Genomic DNA, 20858 nt, shown 5'->3' with positions numbered 1-20858 from the left:
CTCTGTCTACTGCGACGGTATTTCAGAATGCTCTTTGACCTGAAAACTGGTGTGTTTTGTTTCTTACACAGCAGCAGCAGCAGCAATGAACCCGGAGCCAGTTTCTTCCTGCTTTCCATTTAGAGAGGTAGAGGAAGGAGAAGAAGCACCATGGCACCACTCTACTCCCATCCATGGGGCTTTCTTACATGCTGCTCGGGCTTGAACTCGGGACCTCATACACAAAAAGGAATATCCTGTACTGGGTGTGCTGTTTCTGGGAAATAGAAAATAAGAGCTGGGGAGACAGAAGACTTTCATGCCTGCGACTCTGCGGTTCCAGGCTCAGTCCCTAGCACAACCCTAAGCCAGAGCTGAGCAGGGCTCTCCGTGTTTTCGTTCGGCCTATCGGTCTGTGTTACTTTGCGGGACTCAACGGTGTCTTTTATACACTTGAGTTAGAGAGGACATGGAGATTTGAGCCTTTTCTTGACCTAAAATACAACTATTAATTCTACTGTTTATCAGTTTTGCTATTGAAAAAGTAAGCTTGCAGGGGTTGGGCAGTGGCACACCAAGTTAAGCGCACATAGTACGAAGCAAGAGGGTCCCGGTTCGAGCCCCTGGCTCCCCACCTGCAGAGGGGGATTCACTTCACAAGCGGTGAGGCAGGTCTGCAGGTGTCTCTCTCTCCCCCTCTCTCCTCCCTTCCCTCTCAAGAAAGGGAAAAGGAACAGAAGAATTGAGTTTTGGCGTATTGCTCAGCAGTATTACACATGCACAGGGCCCTAAATGCATTCTTTGACACTGCATACTTTTTTTTTTTTATTCAAAAACATGGTCTATAATTTTTTTTTTCCTCCAGGGTTATTGCTGGGCTCGGTGCCTGCACCATGAATCCACAGCTCCTGGAGGCCATTTTTCCCCCTTTTTGTTGCCCTAGTTGTTGCAGCCTCATTGCGGTTATTATTGCCATCGTTGACGTTGCTTTGTTGTTGGATAGGACAGAGAAATGGAGAGAGGAGGGGAAGACAGAGAGAGAGGGGAGAGAAAGACAGACACCTACAGACCTGCTTCACCACCCATGAAGTGACTCCCCTGCAGGTAGGGAGCCGGGGGCTCGAACCGGGATCCTTACACCGGTCCCTGCGCTTTGCGCCACGTGCGCTTAACCCACTGTGCCACCGCCCGACTCCCGGTCTATAATTTTTCTAATGGTGACAATAAGAACTTTTAAGAGCAAAAAGTACTGATGACCATCTATTTTAACATGTGGCCCAAAAGAGAGTTCTGTACTGCTACCTGAAAGCTGTGATCACTTGGGGGTGGTACAGTGGAAGAGATCATGGTACTCGGCCTCCAGCACTTTCAGTGAACCACATTAATCGGCTTTACACCTAGGGGATGATGGAACTAACAAGGAAGCCACAAGCACAGGAAAGCTGAACCAAGAGAACGAGCACATCTACAACCTGTGGTGTTCTGGCCGAGTGTGCTGTGAGGGGATGCTTATCCAGCTGAGGGTGAGTAGGGGCCTGGGCGACATGCTGCACCTTTCCGGCCGCTTCCAGCTCTGATTCTAGACCCTTAAATTTCAGCGTCTCATCTTTTGAAGTTTAACTTAGAATGAAATGTGTGGGTCAGTGAGGTAGATCATACCTGCAACCCAGGTTCAAGCTTAAGAGGGGTACATTTCCACACAGTTCCCACCACCAGAACTCAGTAGCCCATCCTCTCCCTTGAGACCTCCCCTATTTATCCCTCTGGGAGCATGGACCCAGGGTCTTTGTGGGGTGCAGAAGGTGGGAGGTCTGGCTTCTGGAATTGCTTCCCCGCTGAACAAGCTGATCATGGGTGTTGGCAGGTCAATCTATACTCCCAGCCTCTCGATAGTTTTTTTTTTTTTTTTTTTTTTTTTTTTTTTTTAGGGGATTGATGTTTCACACTTGATAGTTTGTTTTTTTATTTTTTTTTAAATTATCTTTATTGATTGATGGGATAGACACAGTCAGAAACTGAGAGGGAAGGGGAGGGATAGAGAGGGTGAGAGACAGAGAGACACCTGCAGCACGGCTTAACCACTTGTGAAGCTTTCTCCCTGCAGTTGGGGACTGGGGGCTCGAACCCAGTTCCTTGCGCATTGTAACATGTGTGCTCAACCACGTGCGCCACCACCCGGCCCCACTTGATAGTTTTTTTAATGAAGTAAAAAAGTGACCTTTCAGCCAGGTGGTGGCACACCTGGTTGAGCATACGTATTACAATGAGCAAGGACGGGGATTGAGCCCATGGTGGCCCCATCTACAGGAGAAAGCTTTGCAAGCGGTGAAGCAGGGCTGCAGGTGCCATTAGCAAATGGGAGTCCATTTCATGAAGCAGATGATTCTTCCAAGGTCTTGTCTTTATAGTAAATAATACTGCTAGCTGTTTTCTTTATTTTTCCAGTTCCTGAAGAGACAGGACTTACTGAATGTCCTGGCCCGGATGATGAGACCAGTGAGTGACCAAGTGGTATGTCTTCTTCTTGTTGCCTTTGTACAGACTGAATTTTTCATTTCTTAAACTTGTTTCTTGCCTAGGTTCTCTTTAAAAAAATAAACAAATAAAAAACTTTTTTTTAATGCCTTTATTTATTACTGGATAGAAACAGCCAGAAAGTCAGAGGGAAGGGAGAGAGAGAGAGACAGACAGACAGAGAGACACCTTCAGCCCAACTTCACTATTCATGAAGCTTTCCCCCTGTGGGGGGGGGGGGGACCAGGGGCTCGAACCTGGGTCCTCTGTGCACTGTAAAATGTGCACCACCACCCAGCCCCCTTCAAAAAAACCTTTTCTAATAGGACAAATCATGATCCATAATGGGATGAATTTGTTAATTCTTTTCAATATTTTTAAACTTTAAAAAAAATTATTTATTTATTGGGTAGAGACAGCGAGAAATAGAGAGGGAAGAGGGGGAGAGAGAGAGACCTGTAGCCCTGCTTCACCACTCATGAAGCCCTACCCTGCATGTGGGGACTGAGGGCTCGACCCTGGTCCTTGTGCATTGCAACGTGTGCGCTCAACCAGGTCTGCCACCACCCAGCCCATAAACTTTAATTATCTATTTATTTATTTATTTGATAGAGGTAACCAGAAATCAAGAGGGATGTGGGTGATCGGGAGAAAGACACTTGCAGCCCTGCTTCACCATTCACACAGTTTTCCCCCTGCAGATGGGGACCGGGGACTCGAACCTGGGTCCTTGCTCACTGTAACATGTGCGTTCAGCTGGGTGCGCCATCACTAAGCCCCTGACTTATTTATTTTCTTTCTCTTTTTTTAAATATTTATTTCCTTTTTGTTGCCCTTTTTATTGTTACATTTATTGTTGTTATTGATGTTGTCTTTGCTAGAAAGGACAGAGGAATGGAGAGAGATGGGGAAGACGGGGGGCGGGGAGAGACAGACAGACACCTGCAGACCTGCTTCACTGCCTGTGAATCAACCCCCCTGCAGGTGGGGGGAGCTGGGAGCTCAAACGGGGACCCTTAACACCAGTCCCTGCCCCTAACGCCACATGCGCTTAACCCAAAGCGCTACCGCCCGACTCCCAACTTACTTATTCTCATTGATAGGACAGAGAAAACTCTGAGAGGGAGAAGGGCGTGCCGGAGCATCACTGGAAGCTGTGATCCTGGAAACGGAACTTGAGCCTCCTGCTCTTAGGCTCAGCCGTCTAGCCACTATCCTAGGTCTTTTGTTTTTGTTTTTGTTTTTTAAAGATTTTATTTATTAATGAGAAAGATGGGGGGGGGGGGGAGAGGGAGAAAGAACCAGAACATCACTCTTGTACATGTGCTGCTGGGAATTGAATTTGGGAGTCCAGTGCTTTATCCACTGCACCACCTCCCAGACCACCTAGGTTTTCTGTCTGTTTATTTGTTCTGTTATTTAGTTATTTAGGAGGTGGGCTGTCATGCACCTGGTGGTTTTCTGTCTGTTTGTTTGTTGCTATTTATTTATTTAGGAGGTGGGCTGTCGTGCACCTGGCGGAGCATATAGGTTGTCTGGCACAGGGACTCAGGTTCAAGCCCCTGGTTCCCACCTGCAGAGGAGAAGTTTCATGAGTGGGGAAGCTCTGACTGAAGGTGGTGCTGGGAATTGAACCTAGGCCCTCAGAGCCTCAGGCATGAAAATCTTCTGCAGGGGCCGGGTGGTGGCGCACATGGTTGAGAGCACATGTCACAATGTGCAAGGACCAGGGTTCTAGCCCCCAGTCCCCATCTGCAAGGGAAAAGCTTCGCGAGTGGTGAAGCAGGGCTGCAGGTGTCTCTCTGTCTCTCTCTCTCTCTCCCTTTCTATCAACCCCTTCCCTCTCAATTTTTGTCTCTATCCAATAAATAATAAATAAAAGTAATACAAAAAAAGAAAGAAAGAAAATTTAAAAAAGAAAAAGAAAATCTTCTGCAAAACCATTATACTGTGTCCTGGGAGGTGGCGCAGTGGATAAAACCATTATACTATCTCCCCTGACCATTTTTTTAAAATATTTATTTATTTATTCCCTTTTATTGCCCTTGTCTTGTTATAGTTATTGTTGTTATTGAGGTTGTCGTTGTTGAATAGGACAGAGAGAAATGGAGAGAGGAGGGGGAGAGAAAGACAGACACCTGCAGACCTGCTTCACCGCCTGTGAAGCGACTCCCCTGCAGGTGGGGAGCCGGGGGCTTGAACCGGGATCCTTATGCCTGTCCAAGCCTTTGCGCCACATGCGCTTAACCCGCTGGGCTACCGCCCGACTCCCTTCGCTCCCCCAGCCCATTGTCTTACTTTCAACTAGGGATCACCTTCGTGTCTTTACTGCATGCTCCCTTTCATAAACACCTCAGCTTTCTTTCTGAGGATTCACTTGGGCAGCTAAAGCTACCTGTGATGGTGTCTCTTGATTAAAGCAGCTGATGAAGCAATACAATAGAATGATTCTCAGAGCTGGGCACCTTGGAAGACAAGAAGAACGTGCCAGTCACAGAACCTTACTGGTGAATTTTTTTTTTATGTTTCAGCAAATAAAAGTAACCATGAATGATGAAGACATGGATACATATGTGTTTGCTGTTGGCACTCGGAAAGCCTTGGTACGACTACAGAAAGAGATGCAGGACCTGGTATGTTGTTCTAACTTAACTACATAGAAACTGAGGGCAGGTGGCGGTGCACATGTTACGGGGCACAAGGACCCGGGTTTGAGGCCCCCCTTCCCCACTTGCAGGGGGAAGCTTCACAAGTGGTGAAGCAGTGCTGCAGGTGTCTCTCTGTCTCTCTCACCCCCTTCCCTCTCGATTTCTGACTGTCTCTATCCAGCAAGTAAATAAAGATTGAAAAAAAAACTGTAGAAACTGCCTCTTCCAATATCTCTGTGCTCAAAGAAGTTTAAAAACTTGAAGGTGGGGAGTCGGGCGGTAGCGCAGCAGGTTAAGCGCACATGGCACACAGCACAAGGACCGGCATAAGGATCCCAGTTCGAGCCCCCGGCTCCCCACCTGCAGGGGAGTCGCTTCACAGGTGGTAAAGCAGGTCTGCAGGTGTCTATCTTTCTCTCCCCCTCTCTGTCTTCCCCTCCTCTCTCCCATTTCTCTGTCCTATTTAACAACGACGACATCAATAACAACAATAACAACTACTACAACAATAAAAAGACAAGGGCAAAAAAAGGGAAAAAAGAAAAAGAAACTGCCTCTTGACTACACGGGACATTTTGTTATATCACTTGAATGTAGTTAACAGTACCTTGAAGCACATCAGTGCATATTGCAAAATAAAATGTCTTGTCTTCAATTTCTTCTTCCTCTAGAGTGAGTTTTGTAGTGATAAGCCTAAGTCTGGAGCAAAGTATGGATTGCCAGATTCCTTGGCTATCTTGTCGGAGATGGGAGAAGTCACAGAGGGGATGATGGACGCAAAGGTGAGGGTGCAGAAGCAGTCCGCGCGAGGCCTGGCAAATGGGCACTCTCTCTCTGCCAGCTGCAGAAGCAGTCCGCGCGAGGCCTAGCACACGGGCACTCTCTCTCTGCCAGCTGCAGAAGCAGTCCGCGCGAGGCCTAGCACACGGGCACTCTCTCTCTGCCAGCTGCAGAAGCAGTCCGCGCGAGGCCTAGCACACGGGCACTCTCTCTCTGCCAGCTGCAGAAGCAGTCCGCGCGAGGCCTAGCACACGGGCACTCGCTCTCGCCGCCAGCTGTGCTGCCACGTGCATTGCCCCGGCATATATTTCTTTGGCACGGTTTCAGATACCTTTCTCAGCAGTGGATTAATTTGTAAAAAAAAAAAAAAAAAGAAGATGGTTTGGTTAATGAACTAGCAGGTGGCATAGTGGATAAAGTCAAGCATGAGATCCCAAGTTCGGTCCCTGGCATTGCTTTCACAAATAATAGTTGGGTGTTTTTTTTTGTTTTGTTTTTTTTTTAAGATGACTTGATTAGTCATGAAGTTCTTTGAAAATCAAGAGCACATTGTCCCTAGTCCGGCTAGTTACTTTCAGATTTTTGGAAAATACAATTTTAAGTTGTATCACCATATCACCTAGTCTGGTTTTTTTTAGCTTTTTTAGATAAAGGAGAAAAGAGTTGTATAGAGGCCTCTTCTTGCTAATTGTTGTATGATAACATGTCTTATCCTGATAATGCAGGACTGCTCAGAGGCATTTCTAAAGCTCTAAGTGATGGGTTTATAAAGGATCCCCTGGGGCCTGGGCGGTGGTGCACCCAGTGAACACACTCCCCACCTACAGGGGGGACGCTTCACCAGCAGCAAAGCAGGTCTGCAGGTATCTTATCTTTTTATCTCAATCTCTATCTCCCTCTCTCTCAAAGTCTCTGTCCTATCAAGTTAAAATAAAATAGAAGGAAAAAGGGGGCAGGGGATGGCCACCAGGTGCTGTGTATTCATAGTGCCAGCACCAAACCCCAGCGGTAACTGGAGGGGCGGTGATCCCTGAATTATTTCAGATTTTTTAAGGACTTTATTTATTAGTGAGAATATAGGACTGGAGAGAGCCAGACATCACTCTGATATATGTACTACCAGGGACTGAACTTGGGACTTCATGCTTGGGAGTTCATTACTTTATCCACTGCACCATTTCCTAGACAACCAGATTTTTCTCTGCTTTTATTCTTTTCCAGGAAATTATTTGGAGACATATTTTGATCTATTAGTAAGAAGAAATTTGATCGTTGGTATGCCTAGTGCCTTTAGAGTGGTGCTTTATATAAACTCCAGTTTCTAAAAATTTTGAGTCTTAATGGCATTGTGCAAACATGAGAAGGATTAAAGGTTAAGTATCTTTATGAAAAAAGGAAAATTCATCAGACCCACTTAAAAAATCATTTTCTTTTATTTCAGATGGTTCACTTTCTTACACATTATGCTGACAAGATTGAATCCGTTCATTTTTCAGACCAGTTCTCTGGTCCAAAAATTATGCAAGAGTACGTATGAGATAATGTATTGAAACTGACTTTCTGTATTGGCTTTCTGTTAAAGTGCCTGCAAGGTGCTGCTTCAGTGCCTTCACCGTATGGGTGAGGGGAGGCCGGGCAAGTCTCCCCTTGCCTTAACTGCATGCGTCACATGAACTCCCTCCCCTGTTTGCATGTGTCACTGGTTTATGCCCGACCCTCGGTGAGATGAGTGACAGTCTTCCTGAGTACCTGTTGCTAAGAAACTGAAATTGATCATCTTTCTCCTTTGTAATCTTAACTTTTTAAAATATCTGACACCTACCTGTGATACTTGCCTTATACTTGATTGTAATATGCGTTGTCTTGAATCATGGCACTTTCTCGTTTCCTTTTTTGAGTAGTAGGGTGATGATATCATTTCCTATTATAAGCACCCTTGATTTCCATAAAGTTGCTGGCTTGGTAATAATATTAGTCAAGCGTGTACACTTAAGACTTGCATTTATTTGAATTCACATCTGTCTCGGGTGAGCACAATCATTCAAGTTTACCTTTGGTGTAGAATTGGTTCTGACCCAATATTTGGTACTGTTTAATACAACAAAGCATGATCCTGTCTCAACTTTCAAATGTCCCACCACACACCCAATACGAGTGACAATCTATAATTATCTGAGCTTAGAACCTAATTCTGCTTTACACAGAAAGATTAAAAAAAAAAAAAAAAAAAAGAATCGGTTCTGACCTCAACTGTGTTTTTAGAACTACCCGCTCATGAATTGTAGAGTTGGGGGACATTTAAAACCCAGTCTTAGTTGGCTTTAGTTATTATGTGTGGGAAATACTCAGGACCTTGCCCAGCTCGTGGGGGGGGGGGGTGGTGACAGATACAGCTTTGTAGCATTCATTGAGCCCTTAGCGTGTATGAGAAGAGGAGGAAGGGCTGATAGAGATTACAGAGGAATTTTCGGTGATAGAACGAAATTGTATATGCTATACTAAAGGATTTCTAAATTGATTCTGAACCTGACTTAAAAAATAAAATATTTGATTATAAGAAGATAAGATAGGGTATCCTATGGATATTTGATGGATTAAAAACATCCATTAAAATAAGACAAAACATATTTATTTAACGTAACTTGATGTAGTGGTTGGAGAAGGAGTGCAACAGTAGTAGTCAGGAGTTTCATGCAAGTGTTTCCAGGTTCGACAGTTCCCCCAAGCCCCAGCACTGCAAATAGCCAGAGCTGAACAGTCCTTTGGCCAGAAAACAAAGTAAAAGCCAGGGAGGTCGCATAGTAGTTTTGTAAAATTATATTATTTATTGATTATTAGATAGAGACAGAGAGGAATTGAGAAGGGAGGGGGACATAGAGAGGGGAAGAGACAGAGAGACACCTGCAGCCCTGCTTTTTCCCCTGCAGGTGGGGACCAGGGGCTTGAACCTGGGTCCTTACACACTGCAGTAAGTGCACTTAACCACGTGAGCCACTGCCTGTCCCCCTTTATACAAACGATTTCATGCCTGAGTCTCCAAGGTCCGTGGGTTCAGTCCCTGACCTCATCATAAAGCAGAGCTGAGCTGTGGCTTTTTATAAAACTTGTTATAACTTGGGAGTCAGGCCTAGTGCAGCGGGTTAAGCACAGGTGGCACAAAGCACAAGGGCCGGCATAAGGATCCCGGTTCGAACCCCTGGCTCCCCACCTGCAGGGGAGTCGCTTCACAGGCGGTGAAGCAGGTCTGCAGGTGTCTGTCTTTCTCTCTCCTTCTCTGTCTTCCCCTCCCCTCTCCATTTCTCTCTGTCCTAGCCAACAATGACGACATCAGTAACAACAACAATAAAACAACAAGGGCAACAAAAGGAAATGAATATTTTTTTAAAAGGGGGTGGCAGGGGTAGATAGCATAATGTTTATGCAAACAGACTCTCATGCCTGAGGCTCCAAAGTCCCAGGTTCTATCTCTTGCACCACCATAAATAAGCCAGAGCTGAGCAGTGCTCTGGTTAAAAAAAAAAAAAAAAAAAAAACTTGCTAACAAGGCAGGGGTAGACAGCATAATGGTTATACAAAGAGACTCTCATACCTGAGGCTCCAGAGCCCCAGGTTCAATCCCCTGTACCACCATAAGCCAGAGCTGAGCAGTGCTCTGGTAAAATAAATATTTCTTAAAAAATAATAACTTGATAGCAGAATAATGTGGGTCTCAAAGAGAGAGACTTTTTTGGGACTCCCCAGGTGAAATGAAATCCAGTACCTGCCAGGGGGGCACAGCTGGAGAAGTCCATGTGTAAGAGAGGGGTCACTTGCCAGGGCAAGTACTTGCTTGATGGTGCACATGCCCAGGTCCAGCCTGACACCCCCACCCCACCCTGTACTGAGGGGCTTTGGTGTCTGCTCCATGCACCCACTGCTCTGGCTTTATATAGATACTTATATTTTCCCTTTTGTTGCCCTTGTTTTTTATTGTTGTAGTTATTTTTGTTGTTGATGTCATTTGTTGTTAGAAAGGACAGAGAGAAATGGAGAGAGGAGGGGAAGGCAGAGAGGAGGAGAAGAAGACAGACACCTGCAGACCTGCTTCACCGCCTGTGAAGCGACTCCCCTGCAGGTGGGGAACTGGGGGCTCAAACTGGCATCCTTAGGCCGGTCCATGCGCTTTGCTCCACCTGCGCTGCCGCCTGACTCCCTGCTCTGGCTTTCTATGTGAAAAAGTCTGCCTACAGTGATGACCAGGAGGGAGGGTAGCATAATGGTTATACAAAAAGAGACTCTCATACCTGAGGCTCCAAAGTCCCAGGTTCAATCCCCCACACCCCCATAAGCCAGAGCTGAGCAGTGCTCTGGTCTCTTTGTGTCTTTTACATGAAAACAATAAATAATTAAAATGTTAATAAAGCTCCTTTAGGCTCTTACATTGTATTTGTTTGGAGGATGCCAAGCCAAGTACTGTGCTGATTGTTTGAAGCATCTGTTCACCTGAGTGGGCTGGGCTGTTTATGTTCATGGAAAGTCTCGTACGTTTTTTTTGTTTTGTTTTTTGTAAGAATTTATTTATTTACTTAGGAGAAAAATAGGAGGAGAGAAAGAGCCAGACATCACTCTGGTACATGTGCTGCCGGGGATTGAACTCGGTACCTCATGGTGGAGAACCCAATGCTCTATCCACTGTGCCACCTCCCGGACCATCTTATAATCTTTCTAAATAGACTTTTTTTATCACTTTTTTGATAACAGGGAAGGTCAACCTTTAAAGCTACCTGAAACTAAGAGGACACTATTGTTTACATTTAATGGTAAGTAATCTGGATCCTTTGTTTTCTATGAAATGATATTAAGGAGAATATTGTTCTTTTCTTAAAGACAGGGAATCGGGTGGCAGTGCAGCGGGTTAAGTGCAGGTGGCACAAAGCACCAGGACCGGCATAAGGATCCCGGTTCGGGCTCCTGGCTCCCCACCTGCAGGGGAGTCGCTTCACAGGCGGTGAAGCAGGTCTGCAGGTGTCTGTCTTTCTCTCTCCCTCTCTGTCTTCCCCTCCTCTCTGCATTTCTCTCTCTGTCCTATCCAATAAGTAAATATTTTTTTAAAAAATAAAAGAAAAATGTTAAAAAAAAAAAAAAAAAAGATAGCTATAATATAGCTCACCTGCGACAGCCTTGAGCAGTTCCCTGCAGCACTAGAGTGGCAGTCTTGCAGATCTGATCTCCTGCTCACATCATTTGTAACTTGTTTTTCCTTTCCCAGAGCACTGCTCCGCTCTGGCTTATGGTAGTGATGGTGTTTGAACCTGGGACATTGGAGCCTCAGGCCTGAGTCTCTTTGCATAACCATTATGCTATGTACCCTACCCTCGTAACTCTCATGTAATAAATATGTAATAAATAAAGCAATTTATTTTTAGGATTTTTTTAAAGTATAGTAAAACAAATCGCATGCCTACTGTTTATTTTGCATGTTTATTTGATAAAAGACCATTTTATACCTTATAGTTTAGATTTCTACTGTATTTTAACTGCCTAAAAAACTTGGAGAAAGACTTAAACATACATACACACACATACACACACACACACACACACACACACACCAAAAAGGGTGGTGGGAAAGGTAGGATAGCATCATGATTATGCAAAAGGATTTGTGCCTGAGGCTCTGGGTTCCCAGCTTCAATCCCTCTCCTCCTATGCCAGAGCTGAGCAGTGTTCTGGTTAAAAAGCGGGGTGCTGGGTGGCACACCTGGCTAAGCACATACACTGCTGTGTACAAGGACCTGGTTCAAGCCCTGCTGGGTGGCACACCTGGCTAAGCACATACACTGCTGTGTACAAGGACCTGGTTCAAGCCCTGTGTCCCCACCTGCAGCGGGGACACTTCACAAGTAGTGACGCAGGCCTGCAGGTATCCAGCTTTCTCCCTATCTCCCTCTAAACTTCTCTCTGTCCTATCAAACAAAGTGTACAGGGGAGATGGCCGCCAGAAGTGGTGGGTTCCTAGTGCCAGTGCCAAGCCCCGCGACAACCCGAGAGGTGAGAGGGGGAGGGGTGTGAGGAGAGGAAAAGAGTTGAGTGACCAGGAATATTAATGCTACTAGAAGTAGGAACATGGTTTTGTTTTCTAGTGCCTGGCTTAGGTAACACTTACCCAAAGGATATGGAGGCTTTGCTACCCCTGATGAACATGGTGATTTATTCCATTGATAAAGCCAGGAAGTTCCGGCTCAACAGAGAAGTAAGACCTGCAGCCTTGTTGTTGTTTTCTCTCTGGGGATGAAGACAGATTGCCAACTTTTTTTTTTAATTTTTATTTTTAAAATGGAAATAGTGACAAGACCATAGGATAAGAGGGCTACGATTCCTGGGCCTGGTGGTGGCGTAGTGGATTAAGCGCACATGGCATAAAGCGCACAGACCAGCTTAAGGATCCCAGTTTGAGCCCCCAGCTCCCCACCTGCGGGGGGGGGGGGGAGCTTCACAAGCGGTGAAGCAGGTCTGCAGGTACCTATATCCCCCCCCCCCCCGTCTTCCTGTTCTCTAGAATTCTGTCTGTCCTGTTGAACAATGACAGTAATAACAATAAAAATAAAAACATGATAAACAACAAGGGCAACAAAATGGGAAAATAGCCGTCAGGAGCAGTGGACTTGTAGTGCAGCCACAGCCTCAGCGATAACCCTGGAGGCAGAAAAAAAGGGAGGGGGTTACAATTCCCACCACCATAACTCCGTATCCCATCCTCTTCCTTGAAAGCTTTCCTATTCTCTGTCCCTTTGGGAATATAGACCCAGAGACATTATGAGGTGCAGAAGGTGGAAAGTCTGGCTTCTGTAATTGCTTCCCTGCTGAACACGGGAACAGGCAGATCCATATTCCCAGCCTGTCTCTCTCTGTCCCTAGTAGGGCAGGACTCTGGGAAAGTGGCACTGCAGAACACATGGTGGGGTCATCTGACCAGCAAAATCATATTGGCATCATGCTGGCATCTGGAACTTGGTGCCTGAAAAAAGAGTTAACATAAAAAGCTAAACAGATTGTTGACTAATCATGAATCTAAAGCCAAGAATATTGCAGATGAAGATTTGGGGTCTCCATTTTGGAAATAGCTAGAAGGTCTATTTTAGGTATATTCCAAGGGGCCCATGACTTTACTAGTTTTTGCCTGAGCTTTACATCTGGTATGCAGGTGGACCCAAGTTATTGTCTCGGGAGATTGTGTCATGGCTAGAAAGGGGGCTAGAAAGCTGGATCAGAGAAGAGAGTAGCTCCCAAATATGGGAAAGATGTATAAATATTGTTCACTGTAAGACTGTCAACTCTTTTTTTTTTTTTTCCCTTTGTTTTTGCCCTTGTTTTATTGTTGTAGTCATTATTGTTGTTGTTATTGATGCCTTAGTTGTTGGATAGGACAGATAGAAATGGAGAGAGGAGGGGGAGACGGGGAGAGAAAGATAGACACCTGCAGACCTGCTTCACCACCTGTGAAGTGACTCCCCTGCAGGTAGGGGGCCGAGGGCTTGATCCGAGACCCTTATGCCGGTCCTTGTGCTTTGCGCCACCTGCGCTTAACCGCTGCGCTACCGCCTGACTCCCAAGACTATCAACTCTTAAGGGGTCAGGCAGTAGCGCCGCGGGTTAAGCGCACAGGGCACGAAACTCAAGGACTGGCATAAGGATCCCGGATAAAGCCCTCCGGCTCCCCACCTGCAGGGGGTTGCTTCACAATCGGTGAAGCAGGTCTGCAGGTGTCTGTCTTTCCCCTTCTGTGTCTTCCCCTCCTCTCTCCATTTCTCTCCTATCCGGCAACAACAATAAAATAATAATAACCACAACAATGATAAAAACAACAAGGGCAACAAAAAAGGAAAATAGATAAATAAAATATTTTTAAAAGATTGTCAACTCTTAATGATTTTGGTGTTAATATCTTTGCTGGTTGACTTGAAAGTATTAGTGGACACGGTAACTTGAAAGAATGTGGTTTGCTTCTGTTTAGACTAGAATGGGTTTATATGAAATGCTTTGTTTCTTGGTGAAAGGGCAAACAAAAAGCAGATAAGAACCGCGCTCGGGTAGAAGAGAATTTCTTGAAGTTGACGCATGTGCAGAGGCAGGAAGCGGCACAGTCCCGACGTGAGGAGAAGAAGAGAGCAGAGAAGGAACGAATCATGAATGAAGAGGATCCCGAGAAACAGCGCAGGCTGGAGGTGAGACACATCTGTCACTCTGTCTGTCTCTCTCTCTTTTTTTATATTTATTTATTTATTTGCTTTTGTTGCCCTTGTTTTTTTTTTAAATATTTTATTTATTTATTCCCTTTTGTTGCCCTTGTTGTAGTTATTATTGTCGTCGTTGTTGGATAGGACAGAGAGAAACGGAGAGAGGAGGGGAAGACAGAGAGTGGGAGAGAAAGATAGACACCTGCAGACCTGCTTCACCGCCTGTGAAGTGACTCCCCTGCAGGTGGGGAGCCGGGGTTCGAACCGGGATCCTTATGCTGGTCCTTGTGCTTTGCGCCACCTGCGCTTAACCCGCTGCGCTACAGCCCGACTCCCCGCCCTTGTTTTTTTATTGTTGTAGCTATTATTGTTGTCGTTGCTGGATAGGACAGAGAGAAATGGAGAGAGGAGGGGAAGACAGAGGGGGAGAGAAAGACAGACACCTGCAGACCTGCTTCACCGCCTGTGAAGCGACTCCCCTGCAGGTGGGGAGCTGGGGGCTCGAACCGGGATCCTTCTGTCGGTCCTTGGCTTTGCGCCACCTGCGCTTAACTCACTGCGCTACTACCCGACTCCCTGTCTCTCTCTTTTAAGATTCTATTTATTGGGAGTCGGGCTGTAGCACAGCGGGTTAAGCGCAGGTGGCGCAAAGCTCAAGGACCGGCATAAGGATCCCGGCTCCCCACCTGCAGGGGAGTCGCTTCACAACCAGTGAAGCAGGTCTGCAGGTGTCTGTCTTTCTCTCCTCCTCTCTGTCTTCCCCTCCTCTCTCCATTTCTCTCTGTCCTATCCAACAACGACAACAAAAATAATAACTACAACAATAAAACAACAAGGGCAACAAAAGGGAATAAATAAATAAAATAAATACTAAAAAAAAAAAAGATTCTATTTATTGTGGTCTGGGAGGTGGCACAATAGATAAAGCACTGGACTCTCAATCGTGAGGTTCTTAGTTCAGTCCCTGGCAGCATATGTGCCAGAGTGATGTCTGGTTCTTTCTTTCTCTCTCGCCTCCTGTCTTTCTTATGAATAAATAAATATATGAAAATCTTTTTAAAAATTATTAATGAGAGGGAGTCGGGCGTAGCTCAGCGGGTTAAGCGCAGGTGGCTCAAAGCACAAAGATCGGCATAAGGATCCCGGTTCGAGCCCCCGGCTCCCCACCTGCAGGGGAGTCGCTTCACAGGCGGTGAAGCAGGTCTGCAGGTGTCTGTCTTTCTCTCCTCCTCTCTGTCTTCCCCTCCTCTCTCCATTTCTCTCTGTCCTATCCAACAACAATGACAGCAATAACAACAACAATGATAAACAACAAGGGCAACAAAAGGGAAAATAAATAAATAAATGTAAAAAAATTATTAATGAGAAAAACAGGCAGAGAGAGAAAGAACCAGACATCACCACTGGTACATGTGCTGCTGGGGATTGAACTCAGGACCTCATTCTTTTTTTTTTTTTTTCCTCCAGGGTTATTGCTGGGCTTGGTGCCTGCACCATGAATCCACCGCTCCTGGAGGCCATTTTTCCCCCTTTTTGTTGCCCTAGTTGTTGCAGCCTCGTTGCGGTTATTATTGCCATTGTTGACGTTGCTTTGTTGTTGGATAGGACAGAGAGAAATGGAGAGAGGAGGGGAAGACAGAGAGAGGGGGGAGAGAAAGACAGACACCTGCAGACCTGCTTCACCGCCTGTGAAGCGACTCCCCTGCAGGTGGGGAGCCGGGGGCTCGAACCGGGATCCTTAGGCCGGTCCCTGCGCTTTGTGCCACGTGGTTTAACCCGCTGCGCCACCGCCCGACTCCCTGGACCTCATTCTTGAGAGTCCAGTGCCTTACCCATTGCACCATCTCCCAGACCCCCACCTCCCCTCTGTCTGTCTCTCCCTCAGAGCACTGCTCAGCTCTGACTTCTGTTGCTGCTAGGGATTGAATCTGGGACCTTTAGTGCCGCAGACAGGAAAGTCTTTCCGTACCCATTATGCCATCTTCTCAGCCTGTTTGGTTTTTAATAAAGATTTATTTATTGAATTATAAGCGATTGGATGGGAGTGGGGGAGGGAAGGAGAAACATCGGAATATCACTTTGACACATGCAATGCCGGGGATCGAACTCAACAGTCTTGTGATTGAGAGTTCACTCTGTTATCCACTAGACCACAACCCGACCCATGACATACTTATCAATGGAGTAAAACTAGGATTTGTAAAGATGCCTATTTGGTGCCCTTTGTCCCGGATCGCTCCGTGAAGGAGTCAAAGCACTGCCCTGCGGTAGTCTTCTTGATGTCCCATTATGTAGCTGTACCAAAAGGACTTCCAACTTTTGACATGTAGGTTATTGCAGACGCCTAAGAAAATGGGCTCAGACCCGCTTCTGTGAGCCTGAAACGGGATGTGTTACTCTTTCAAGAGCAGTATAATGGGGAGTTGGGCTGTAGCACAGCGGGTTAAGCGCAGGTGGTGCAAAGCACAAGGACTGGTATAAGGATCCCGGTTCGAACCCCGGCTCCCCACCTGCAGGGGAATCGCTTCACAGGCGGTGAAGCAGGTCTGCAGGTGTCTATCTTTCTCTCCCCCTCTCTGTCTTCCCCTCCTCTCTCCATTTCTCTCTGTCCTATCCAACGACAACAACAATAATAACTACAACAATAAAACAACAAGGGCCACAAAAGGGAATAAATAAATAAAATAAATATTAAAAAAAAAAAAAAGAGCAGTATATACTCTCTGCTCCTGCTTGTCCTCAACCAGGTGAGGCATGTTTGAGGTTGTACTTGTCCAGCTAGGAACAAGCAATGAAGTCGCACGTAGACTTTCCCTCAGACAGGTAATACTAACTAGTGGTGCTTGCTATTGAGGTGACCTGCTTTGAGCTTTTATCTCCTAGTTCCTGACTAAGCAGCCTGGCAGAAGGATAAAGCTTGGGGCAGAGAAGCTTGGGATTCTGAGTTTGATGCTTGGCATCACGTGTGCAGGAGTTATGCTCTGGTTCTCTATCAGTCTCAAATGACTTTTTTACCAGTTGATGATTTTAAGTTGAAGATGATGTGAGAGATAATTTATAACTAATAACCTGATTAAATAAGATCTGAAGAGTTTGAGGGGTTTTGTTACATTTTTATTTTGTTTGGCTGGTTTGTTTTTGTTATTGCTGGTATTTTACTGCTGTAGGCCAACTTTTCAGATAGTGACAAGAGAGACGGAGACGGGGAGAGGAAATGATGCCATAGCATTGAGGCGTCTTTCAGTGCTCGAGGGGCCAGGCTCAGTCGTAAGCCTAGGGTGCTGACAGGATAAAGCCGGCATACTAGCCGGAGTATCACTGGCATTTTTGGTGCCAGGGCAGGAACTCAGGACCTCAGGCTTTCAAGATTTTTGCTCTGTCTACCTATGCTACATCCCACACCACTCAACTATTTTTATTTAACTTGATAGGACAGAGAGAAAGTTGGGGGTAGGGGAACATATGTGGCACTGCTTCACGGCTTCTGAAGCTTTCCTTCTGCAGGTAGGGGCCGGGGGGTTGAACCTGTGTCCTTGATTATGGTAATATGTGCACTTACCCAGCTGTACCACCACCCATCCCCCAATAGCTTTTTTTTTCCTTTTAATACTATTGGATAGAGACATAAAAATCAAGAAGGGAGGGGGAGACAGACAGACACTTGCAGCCCTGCTTCACTACTTGTGGAAGCTTCCCTTCTGCAGGCAGGGGACTCAAACCTAGTACCTGGACATGATGATACATGTGCTCAATCAGATGCACCACTGCCCAGCCCCTCCCAACAACTATTTTTTTAAATTCTTTTTTCTTTTAAAGTATTTTATTTTTGAGAGATGCAAAGAGAGAGAAAAACACCAAAGCACTGCACAGCTCTGGTTTAATGTGGTGGGGGATTGAACCTGGGACTTTGGAGTCTCAGGCATGAGAGTGTCTTCTATAACTGTTCTCTAGAATGTTGTTAATGGTGCTAACGTAGGATCTCATTTCACATTTGAGCAATATTATGGGTTATGGTTCTTTTAATGTATTCTAACAACTTGGTATGAATTGAATTCTTTCTTTTATCTCTAGGAAGCTGCCTTGAGGCGTGAGCAAAAGAAACTGGAGAAGAAGCAGATGAAAATGAAACAGATCAAAGTGAAAGCCATGTAAAGTCGTTCCGGAGATCTGAGTCTGGATGCCACCTGTAAGCTATGAGCTCACAGGAAACAATATTCAGCAACTGAGAAATCCTTGTTTCTTCATTTGTTCTGCTATGGGCTTGGAATTTTATAGAGGTTATGGATACATTGGAAGGATTCCGTTTCAGTAATTTCCTTCCAGATAATCAAATTGTTTTGATTGTTTTATTTAAAATTATATATGAAATCTATGTAGTTTTGAAATATTTAAAAGTTATAACATTAATCATCTATGCTTCTAGTGCTATGATGTTTGAAGAAATATCATGAAACTTACAGGTAGATAATTAGTTTCTTTTTGTCCAAGCAGTCACAATGACTATGAAAACTCTAAACCAAGATTCCATAAGTGACTTGGAATTGCACAATAAATACTTCTTGGTGTTTTCTTTTGTGTCTACATTAAACTTGTAAGAAAGATCTAGAACACTGTATTGAACGGACGTCAAACATAATGTAGTTAAATGTCTGGTGCATGGGAGGTGTTGCCAACCTTTCAATGGGATGGCTGCGGACCCTGGGATCACATGGACAGGAGCAAATCTTGGGCAGCAACAAGGCCAGGTCTCTCCTTACCTAGTAGCAAGGTAACAACGTTGAGAATGCTGTTTTTCTTAGGTAACAGATGCATGAAAAGGTAGCTGCTTCATCCAGATCAAACCAGCGGTCTGTGTGATGGCTATGCCACTAGCTTATCTCTGCTTTTTCTTCCACGGTTGAGGCTGAGAGTATTGTTCCCAAGAAATAGCCATGACATGCACAATGTTAGCCTCTTAAGGAAAGAACCCTCAGGGGACAGGCCCTTCTGTCTGCATGAGCATTTAGCTTGTTCAGATCTCTGCATTTTATAAATAATTCCTACTGGGAGTCGGGCGGTAGCGCAGCGGGTTAAGCGCACGTGGCGCAAAGCCCAAGGACTGACATAAGGATCCCGGTTTGAGCCCCCGGCTCCCCACCTGCAGGGGAGTCGCTTCACAGGTGGTGAAGCAGGTCTGCAGGGGTCTGTCTTTCTCTCCCCCTCTCTGTCTTCCCCTCCTCTCTCCATTTCTCTGTCCTATCCAACAATGACGACAGTAATAATAATTACAACAAGAAGACAACCCGGGAAACAAAAGGGAATAAATAAATAAATAAATAAATAAATATTTTTTAAAAATCCTACTAAGAAAGCATTTTTTTATGTCACTACTTTGTACTTGTAATTTTGCTGGGGATGGAGAAGGGTTGGGTTTTTTGGTGGAGAGGGGTAGGCAGATCCTTTTGAGTTGATGCTCAGCTGTGTTCTAAGGCAGTGACAGGCTGTGTGAAGGCCCGTGACTTGCCTTTCTAGCTGCATGGACACTGTTATGGCCTTTGTCTTCATGTTAATACAGAAAAGTGTAAACTTGAGAGGTGATCTTTTAAGTTTGTGAAATTAACTTAGTAAGATGACAAAAATAGCAAAATCAAGTTAATGCCATATTTTACAAATCTTTAAATACATTTTAGAAATCAAAGTTGATACGCTTAACTATCTTTTGATGACTAAAAGATTTTTTTAAAGTCCCACGTATTTGGACCATGGCAGCTAATTTTGTAATTTGAGCATTCATATGGACTGCAACCTATGGACAGATATATTAAACCACTGATGAGATTCTCAAGTGCTCCCTTTACTTACCTGGGGTCGTCCTACAATAATAAATGCCTGGCAGTCAGGCGGTAGTGCAAGGACCACCTTAAGGATCCCGGTTCAAGCCCCCAGCTCCCCACCTGCAGGGGAGTCACTTTACTGGTGGTGAAGCAGGTCTGCAGGTGTCTGTCTTTCTCTTCCACTCTCTGACTTCTCTCTCCATTTCTCTCTGTCCTAAGAACAACAACATCAATAACAGTAATAACTACAACAACAATAAAAAACAAGGGCAACAAAAGGGGAAATAAATACATATTAAAAAAAGAATAAACACCCAAAGAATTATTTATGGTCAATAAATGTCACCACTAGAGGGTGGGGATAGATAGCATAATGGTTATGCAAAGAGACTCATACCTGAGTCCTAGGTTCAGTCCCCCCACATAAGACAGAGCTGAGCAGTGCTCTGGTAATAAGTCACCACTGGAATGCTTTTTATCAAAAGAGTTGGCCTGGAATTAATTCCCGTAGTTGTTTACCAGTTACCCTTTTTATAATAGTTTTTAGAACCCCTTGTGTTATTAGTGGATTCCTCCCCCTAAGTATCCTGGTCCCCACCTGCACGGTGAAGAAGGGCTGCAGGTGTCTGTCTCTCCCCCTCTATCACCCCTTCCCTCTCAATTTCTGGGTGTCTCTATCTAATAAATACAATTTTTTTTAATTTATTTCTTTGTTGGATAAAGTGATCCATTATCAATCACTCCTATAAAAAAAATAATAAAGATGGGGCCAGGTGGTGGCAAACTGCTTGACGGCACATGTTACAGTGCACAAGGACCCAGGTTCAAGCTCCTGGTCCCCACCTGCACGGTGAAGAAGGGCTGCAGGTGTCTGTCTCTCCCCCTCTGTCACCCCTTCCCTCTCAATT

The 20858-nt window shown here is 45.3% G+C and overlaps 1 protein-coding gene across 3 annotated transcripts in view; it reads left to right on the top strand.

Annotated features, from left to right (window-relative positions):
• Positions 1–18706, top strand: part of CCDC47 (coiled-coil domain containing 47) — a 30160-nt gene extending 11454 nt beyond the window's left edge. For all 3 annotated transcript variants that reach the window (XM_016190233.2, XM_007527663.3, XM_060202539.1), the window contains exons 5-13: positions 1381–1502; positions 2425–2490; positions 5025–5126; positions 5813–5923; positions 7363–7448; positions 10662–10720; positions 12044–12153; positions 13958–14125; positions 18209–18706. In XM_016190233.2, the coding sequence (XP_016045719.2) occupies positions 1381–1502; positions 2425–2490; positions 5025–5126; positions 5813–5923; positions 7363–7448; positions 10662–10720; positions 12044–12153; positions 13958–14125; positions 18209–18289 (905 nt within the window). In that variant the 3' untranslated portion in view covers positions 18290–18706. The remainder of the gene's footprint in view (positions 1–1380; positions 1503–2424; positions 2491–5024; positions 5127–5812; positions 5924–7362; positions 7449–10661; positions 10721–12043; positions 12154–13957; positions 14126–18208) is intronic.
• The last annotated feature ends 2152 nt before the right edge of the window (positions 18707–20858 follow it).

Source organism: Erinaceus europaeus, chromosome 12, assembly GCF_950295315.1.
Source record: "Erinaceus europaeus chromosome 12, mEriEur2.1, whole genome shotgun sequence".
NCBI lineage: Eukaryota > Metazoa > Chordata > Mammalia > Eulipotyphla > Erinaceidae > Erinaceus > Erinaceus europaeus.
This window is presented reverse-complemented; position numbering and strand designations above follow the sequence as displayed.